Consider the following 8,701-nt stretch of genomic DNA (forward strand, 5'->3'; position numbering starts at 1 on the left):
GGAAGTCAGTGTGGCGATTCCTCAGGGATCTAGAACTAGAAATACCATTTGACCCAGCCATCCCATTACTGGGTATATACCCAAAGGACTATAAATCATGCTGCTATAAAGACACATGCATACGTATGTTTATTGTGGCACTATTCACAATAGCGAAGACTTGGAAACAACCCAAATGTCCAACAATGATAGACTGGATTAAGAAAATGTGGCACATATACAACATGGAATACTATGCAGTCATAAAAAATGATGAGTTCATGTCCTTTGTAGGGACATGGATGAAATTGGAAATCATCATTCTCAGTAAACTATCGCAAGGACAAAAAACCAAACACCGCATGTTCTCACTCATAGATGGGAACTGAACAATGAGAACACATGGACACAGGAAGGGGAACATCACACTCTGGGGACTGTTGTGGGGTGGGGGGAGGGGGGAGGGTTAGCATGAGGAGATATACCTAATGCTAAATGACGAGTTAATGGGTGCAGCACACCAGCATGGCACATGTATACATATGTAACTAACCTGCACATTGTGCACATGTACCCTAAAACTTAAAGTATAATAATGATAAAAAAAAAAGAAAAAAAAAGAATAAAGAATATCTCTACATACTGCCAAAAAAAAAAAAAAAAAATTCAGATCACTCCCCTCCCGCCCCCGCCCTATATGTTGCCTGCCTCGGCCTCTGGGGCATGGAGCACGCGGCCCAGCCCTGGCGATGGCGACGGCGACGGCGGTGGTGGAGGAGCGCCTGCTGGCCGCGCTCGCCTACCTGCAGTGCGCCGTGGGCTGCGCGGTCTTCGCTCGGAATCGTCAGAGGAACTCAGTGTACAGCCGCCACGCGCCGCCCAGCCGCAGGCTCCGAGTGCCGGCGCGGGCCACCCGGGTGGTGCAGAAGCTGCCCTCGCTGGCCCTGCCGCTCTACCAGTACACCAGCGAGTCCACCCCGCGCCTCCGCAGCGCGCCCAGCTGCATCCTCCTGGCCATGTTCCTCGTCCACTACTGGCATCGGTGTTTAATTTACCCATTTCTGATGCGAGGAGGAAAGCCTGTGCCACTGTTGGCGTGCACAATGGCGATTATGTTCTGTACCTGTAATGGCTATTTGCAAAGCAGATACTTGAGCCATTGTGCAGTGTATGCTGATGACTGAGTAAAAGATCCCCGTTTTCTAATAAATTTTGGCTTGTGGTTAACGGGCATGTTGATAAACATCCATTCAGATCATATCCTAAGGAATCTCAGAAAAACAGGAGATACTGGATACAAAATACCAAGGGGAGGCTTATTTGAATACATAACTGCAGGCAACTATTTTGGAGAAATCATGGAGTGGCGTGGCTATGCCCTGGCCAGCTGGTCTGTCCAAGGCGCGACTTTTGCTTTCTTCACATTTTGTTTTTTATCTGGTAGAGCAAAAGAGCATCATGAGCAGTACCTCCGGAAATTTGAAGAGTATCCAAAGTTCAGAAAAATTATAATTCCATTTTTGTTTTAAGTGCATTTTCAACAAATTACCTTCAACTTGAAGCTTTCCAATGGTGTTTTTCAATGGACTTTGTAAATAAGTTATATCTTTGTAATTTTCCTGCTACTTCATCATTTTCAAGATGTCCTCTAGGAATTTTTTTTCTAGTAATTTTGCAAGCTACCTAATAAGTACCTAAATAAACGGAAACGGAGGTTGAGGTATCCTACTGTGTAACAGGTCAGAATTTCAAACTCCGGGTAATAACTGCTGACCTTTTTTCTAATTTCGAATTTACCTCTTTTGGCTATGTCTTGCCAAGGGTGTACGAGACTAGAATTTACAACTGTCTGATGGCATTTTCAGTCAAACTCCGGGTAATAACTGCTGACCTTTTTTCTAATTTCGAATTTACCTCTTTTGGCTATGTCTTGCCAAGTGTGTATAAGACTAGACTTTACGACTATCTTTGATGGCATTTTCAGAACAATAAATGTCACAATCCCTTCTATAGCCCCCTACGGTGATCCCTTCAAGGTCAACGGCAGTGTTGCTTCCCTTTCCCTGTAGGGCTGGGATCTGTCTTGGAGTCCTCTCTCGGAGACCACAGAGGCCGGGGGTAGCCATTGTGAAGTCATGGCCTGGGGGAAAGTTGCCAAACTTCGTGTCAGGTGCTGTGTGTAAGTGGAGAACTTGGGGATGGAGGAGGAAGCTCCTTGTGGCCCTTCTAAGGCGGGGCAAAGGCATCTGGACTTGTTCCAGCCCAGCCCACCGGGTGACATCACTGGGCAGGGAGGGGTGCTGGTGGTGGTTCATACGGAGTAAGCTGCTCTGCCTGTGCAAGGGGCCCCTGGGCCCTAAACAAGCACCTTTAGGCCATGGGTCACTCACCATGAGCCATCAATATGCTCTGGTCTGACATGGTTTCTCTCTGTCTTCTAGTCTAGACCTAGTCTTTTGTTCTGTTCCCCAGGTATGGATATACTAGAGATTGTTGTCTGTGAAATTTCTCCTTTGTAGAGTTTGAGTTTTCCCTTGTAGTGTAAAGAATGATCACCTTCTGTAACGATAGCAAGACCACTTTTTAAGATTTATCCTGTTTGTTCTTTGTTGATTGAAACATAATAATTACATTGTTAAAATTCTCTACAGCCTTCTTTTTCTTCCATAGCTAATCTTCCAATAGTTTTTGTTTTCTGTTTCGCTGTTGTTGCTTTGCAAATCTTTCCCCTCATAGCCTGTATCTGTTATCAATATAAAATAATCTTCCTGTTGAATGCTTCATGACTTGAATTCTACTTTGATAAAAACATTGCCATACTGCTTTAAAAAAAAGATTCAGATCACAGCTTCTTTCTTCATTGGGAGAACTGGCACTCAGTCTGCTCTGCATGGAAACCAACGTCTTTGCTCATTCACATGTGCATTCTTGGGCATCTTTGAAATATGAGTATCATCTTCCTTTCCAGTTTGCAGAGTAACAAATGTGTTTAGAGAGCACATTCAGTGAGTTTTCTGTCTGAACATTCTTTCTGAACATAATCAGCTATTTAGAACATGACTCACTCATCAAAAACATTGCTGTAGTTTGGAGAAACAATATTCAGATTGCAGTTTCCCTCATCCTGCTGGGTAAAACCATTGCCTTTGGTCTGGCACATGTGCACTTGCATTACATTTAATTTAATAAATACTCAGGGCTGAATGCTGATTTAAAACCTGGGAAGACACACTTGGGTGTTTACAGTTAAAAACATTGCATACAACTAATTAAACTCATTCTTAACCTTTTTTTCTCAATTGACTTTTCCTCATTGAACACTTATGTGCTTACAGGGTTATTCTATTACAATCCTCTGTAATCTTCTGATGCCAGATCTGACATTCAAATACTACTGACCTTTCTGTTGGTTACCTTTTAACATTGCAATGAAATTCAGTGGATATTTAGTTTTAGACCCCAAGCTGCATTAATCTAATGGATCTCCACATTTGAGAATATCCTTCATGTATATATCATAAGTGAGAGAAATAAGTGATAAAGAATGAAGAGGGCAGATTTGTCAGAGTATCAATGCCTTGGGGTTATAAAAATGAATTTTTAAGGACACTGCTCATATTCATCATGTCTAAGAGAAAGTGACTTCGTGTCAAATAGCTATTGGTAGTACTTTGGAATCAAAGATGTCAGTGGGGATGTAACAACTTATATAAAAAATTTCTTCTGTAAACACTCGTATTGGTGCAATCATCACTTTTTTTTAACCTTTCAACTTTTTATCTTATTTGACTAGCCTGTAAAAAGTGTTCAGATAGGGGCAACCTCATTTATCCTGAAGAAAAAGCATTTACCATTAAAGAGTTTATTAGGCAACAAGTCCTGGGACTTTTAAAATGGAAGAACTGATGACAGGTTCTTATTTTCTGGGTAATTTGTTTTCTCTTTGCTGTGTTCTAACCTCTATCTCAGAAGTGTTTTCTTAGTAAGCTAAAAAGATCGTAGGTCTCTATGTGGTTGTGGCACTTCATTATAGTTGTAAACACTTTTAAAGACTCCAGACTCTTTCACATACACAAGAAATATTTCTCTCTGAAAACTCAAGGAAAATGCCATGATCATGTTAAATAGGAATCAGGTTAGAGAATTATGATCTATTTTTCTCAGCAAAGAGTTGCAAGCATATATGTGTTAGTCTTGGAGGATTCCATGATTACTTCCTTTCCTATGCTCCTTCGTTCCACTCCCAAATCCAGTACGTCACCTATCCAAAATCTTTCCTAATGATAGCTTTTACACAAATCAACTCCTTTTTGTTCCTAGTACCTTATTCTTATGGGTTGAATTGTGTCCTACCCCACAAAAAGATATGTTTAAGTCCTAACCCCCAGTACTTTTGAATGTGACCTTATTTGAAAATAGGGTCTTTTCAGATTTAATGAAGTTAAGATAACGTTCTTGTAAGAAAAGAGACACAGACATACATAGAGGAAAGACAGTCATGTGAAGACAGAGGCAGAGATTGGAGTTATGCTGCCACATAACTCCAGGGGACAGGGGCAGAAGATGGGAGAACAGTGGGGAATCTAGTGCAATAAAATATAAATAAAAGATGATGGTGGCTTAGACTAGGATGATAGTGATGGGTGATAAGAAGTCAGATTCTAGAAGGAAAGAAAAAGGAGGAGAGGGAAGGAGGGAAGGAGGAAAGACGGGTAGATATTATGGTAGAGTCAAACTAATTTTCTGGTGGATTGCATGTGAGGTATAAGAAGATAAGTAGCAGAGAAGAATCAAGAAGCGCTCCAAGGTTTTGGACCTGAGCTAATAAAAAGGAAGGATGGAGTTGGTATTAAATAATATATGGAAGACTGTTAGTAGAGCAGGTCTGAGGGATGGGTGAAGCTCAGGAGTTCTGTTTTCATCATGTTAGTTTTGAGATGATTATGAGATATCCAGGTAGATATGTCAAGTAAGAAGTTGGATATACAAATATTGAGTTTAGTGGAGAAATTTAGGCAAGAGCTATACATTTGGTAGTTAGAAGCACATATAAGGTATTTGAAACAAACAAGATAATGACCTTCAGAAGAACAGTTTAGTAGAATGGTGAGGGTGAATGCCTGTTTGGAGTGGGTTCAAAAAAGAATGGGAAAAGATGAATTGGAGACAGTTAGTGTAGACAACTCCATGAATTCTTATGTAAAGGGAAGACAGGAAATGGGATTATAAGTGGGGTCAACAAAAAATTACTTTAAGCTGAGAGGACTAATAGCATGTGTTTATGCTGAAGAAAAATTTATCCAGGAGAAAGGCAAAAACACCTGAGGGAGAAAGGAAAATTGCTGAAGTGATGTCTTTGAGTAGGCGAGAGGAGGATCTAATGTAGAGTTGGAAGGGTTGGCCTTGGATAGGCAGAAGCAATAAGAGTTCATCTTTTGCAATAGGATAGACAGCAAAGAATATGGGTTCACACAAATGCATGTGGGTAGATGTTTTAGTAGGAGTCTGCAGAAGTTTTCTTCTAACCATTTCAGTTTTCTCAATGAAGTAAAAAATATGAACACTAACTGACAGAGAAGTTGAGAGAGGAGGTGTTGGGTGCTTGAGGAGAGAGAAGAATGTGTGAAATAGTCATCTGGGAGAGTGAGTGTACAAACTAGACTAGAAAAAAGTGGTGGGATTTGCTAGATGGTACTAAGGGCCCACTTGCAGTTCAGGAAACCAGTCAACAAGGCTGTGGGTTGTCTCCAGTTATTTTCAGTTGCACAGTTGAATACACAGAGAAGTTGGATTTAGCCAGGATTGTAGTTTTGCCATATAAGAGATGGAGGCAATTGATTAGAGGGTATGTTTTACAAAGGATCCATATAATGATTGGCCATGCAATTTAAACTGGGAAAGGAAGAAGAAGAGGATATGAGACAGGCGAAGGACAGCGAACCATGGTAGAGAATACCATGGCTAGACTCTTAATTCCATCTCCACTGCTGAGAAGAACTAAAAAAAAAAAAAGAAGAGGGGTCCAGTAAATCATGGGAATTGTATTAATACCCTTTAGCTTGTAGAGAATGTGCCAGTACATAGGTCCCCATGGGACCTCAGCAATATGATGATCCATCAGAATTCACCACCTTTTCCAAAGGAATGTGTTGAGTTGAGGAGATGAGTTAATACTCACACAAGCGAAATGCAACCCTGGCTTGCTAGAGGGGTCCTGATATGTTTAACAGGACTTTAGGAGAGAAAATCTTCAACATAGATTTTTCCGCAAATACCCATGTAGCACCAACTGAATCTCCACCAATAATACCAATTCACCTAATAGAACTTCAGCACTGAGACTACAGAAACAATACCCAGAGCTCATACTGCATGCAACTGGGGTTAAAAAGATGAACCTAGAAAAAGTAGTAATAATGTCAAAGTTCATTGTCATGCATTAATAAAGAGCAAATAGAAGGTTCAGCCAAAGCTGCCAATAATAAGCAAGGGCAAAATGTAAAATTATAAAGTAACTATGCAAACATACAATTACAGAAAAGTAGGAAGGGAGGGGAAGGAAGAAGAGTGGAATAAGGGGAAAACTTGATCATTCTGGAGAAAAATATAACTAAACAAACAGAAACAACTTTTTTTTTCTGGAAGGGTTTCATGCTACAACAACAAAAAGGAAATAAAATACAAGTTAAAATAGAATATAATAAAACCAGAGAATGAAAAGAGAGATGATGGAGCTAAGAAAATGAAGTGATATGTTCTTAACACAGACTGTAATATATAAATTGGAAACAGGAGGAAAATAGAGTCAATCTAATAAAGGAATTTTTTTTTAATGAATGCAAATGTACAGAAAAAAAGGTATTAAACAACTAGGTGAAAGATAAGGAAGACAGATAAAGGTGATCCTATGATTGGGTCCCTGAAATAAGGAACATTTCCATGAAGGAAGAATTGGATCGTCTAATCAAAAGGGCACACCATATATTAAGGAACACTCACACAATGCAAACATCATCAAAACATATTCTGGTTATTAAAACTGGAGTATGAATAACAATTATTTAAGTAGTCAGGCAGAAAAAGCAAGTTATGTGCAATGGGGGAAATTCTCTCTAGCCTCAGACTCTTCTGTAGAAGCTTTCCATGCTGGAAGATAGAGCAAAGTCATAAGGGAAAGTAAATGTGACTCCAAAATACTTTACCCAGACAAGTTGTTCAAGTGTAAAAGCAACAGGTAGATATTCTCAGATATGAATAAATTAAAATTTCAGGAACTATAGCCCTAATGAGCTCCTCTTTAAAAAATACTACTTGAGGCCAGGCACGGTGGCTCACGCTTGTAATCCCAGCACCTTGGGAGGCCAAGGAGGGCAGTTCACAAGGTCAGGAGATCGAGACCATCGAGGCCAACATGGTGAAACCCTGTCTCTACTAAAAATACAAAAATTAGCTGGGCTTGGTGGTATGCGCCTGTAGTCCCAGCTATTTGGGAGGCTGAGGCAGGAGAATCGCTTGAACCCGGGAGGCAGAGGTTGCAGTGAGCCAAGATCATGCCACCGCACTCCAGCCTGGGCGACAGAGCAAGACTCTGTCTCAAAAAAAAAAAAAAAATTACTACTTGATAATGAAATCCAGCCAACCAAGAGGGAAGTCCAATAAGGAACTCAGAACAAGATAAAATAAAATAATGGGACAGTAAGTATTGAATCCAATTAAATATAGAACTTCAACAACTGAAAGAACTGTGATTGCAGAACAGCTTGTAAATAGTATAAGCCCTGATGAAATAAAACCAAAACAAGCCAAAAAAATAAAAAATGAAAGCTAGAGGGGAGGGAAACGGAACAAGTGGCAAGATAACTAAGTAGCTGATTTTATAAGGTCGTGAGCTCAGTCATGTTGTTTAAAACTGAGATATGGAAAAAAGTAATTCACTAAAATAAATAAATAAAATAAAATTGAGATATGGAGCCCTACAAGAAAGCATTACTTCAGTCTCCTAGTGCATCTTTATACTGTGTCTGCTTACCTTAAAGGGATATCTTAGGAACCAATATCTCTTATGGCAAATACAGGAAAAAAAATTTAATAGGCTTTATTATTAAAATAACATGCTTCTGTATCATCTTTTTCTTTTTTAAATTTTTTATTTTACTTTAAGTTCTGGGATACATGTGCAGAACGTGCAGGTTTGTTACATAGGTATACACGTGCCATGGTGGTTTGCTGCACCCATCAACCCATCATGTAGGTGATCCTTTTCTTTTAAATTTGTTTCTATCTCTGCACACCTACACATCCATTCATCCTTCTATCTGTATATAGACCACGATCTATAATTATGTCCACAATGTATGCTATCATCACTCACCACTAAACATTGTGATTTGATATTTTTTAAAACATATTCTTTGTACTGTTTTATATTGCTTGCTTGTGTCATTTTTAAAAATTCCTGCCTATTAAAATGAATTAGAGGGTCACTGATGGTCGAGAGGAAAAGGAGAAAGACAGTTGGCAAACTATTTATTTTTGACTCTAACATGAGACTTTATAAGTTTCCCATGTCAGAACTCTTTACAAGGTCATCACTTTGGTCAATTTCAAATTGATTTGTTATTAAACATGTGCTGCCTATACTGTTCCAACATGTAATTCTTTCTCCTTCTGCTTGTAGTAAAACAAACCCTTGCCAAGAGAACACTGACAGAAGACATAAATT

The 8,701-nt window shown here is 39.5% G+C and overlaps 1 protein-coding gene across 1 annotated transcript; it reads left to right on the forward strand.

Annotated features, from left to right (window-relative positions):
* The first annotated feature begins 249 nt into the window (after positions 1–249).
* Positions 250–1,512, forward strand: LOC117977671 (3-oxo-5-alpha-steroid 4-dehydrogenase 1-like). The gene is made up of 2 exons (XM_034950099.3): positions 250–1,022; positions 1,190–1,512. The coding sequence occupies exons 1-2, from the start codon at positions 703–705 to the stop codon at positions 1,506–1,508; spliced, it is 639 nt and encodes a 212-aa protein (XP_034805990.1). The 5' UTR covers positions 250–702; the 3' UTR covers positions 1,509–1,512.
* The last annotated feature ends 7,189 nt before the right edge of the window (positions 1,513–8,701 follow it).

The sequence above is a fragment of the Pan paniscus genome, chromosome X, assembly GCF_029289425.2.
Source record: "Pan paniscus chromosome X, NHGRI_mPanPan1-v2.0_pri, whole genome shotgun sequence".
NCBI classification, from domain to species: Eukaryota; Metazoa; Chordata; class Mammalia; order Primates; family Hominidae; genus Pan; species Pan paniscus.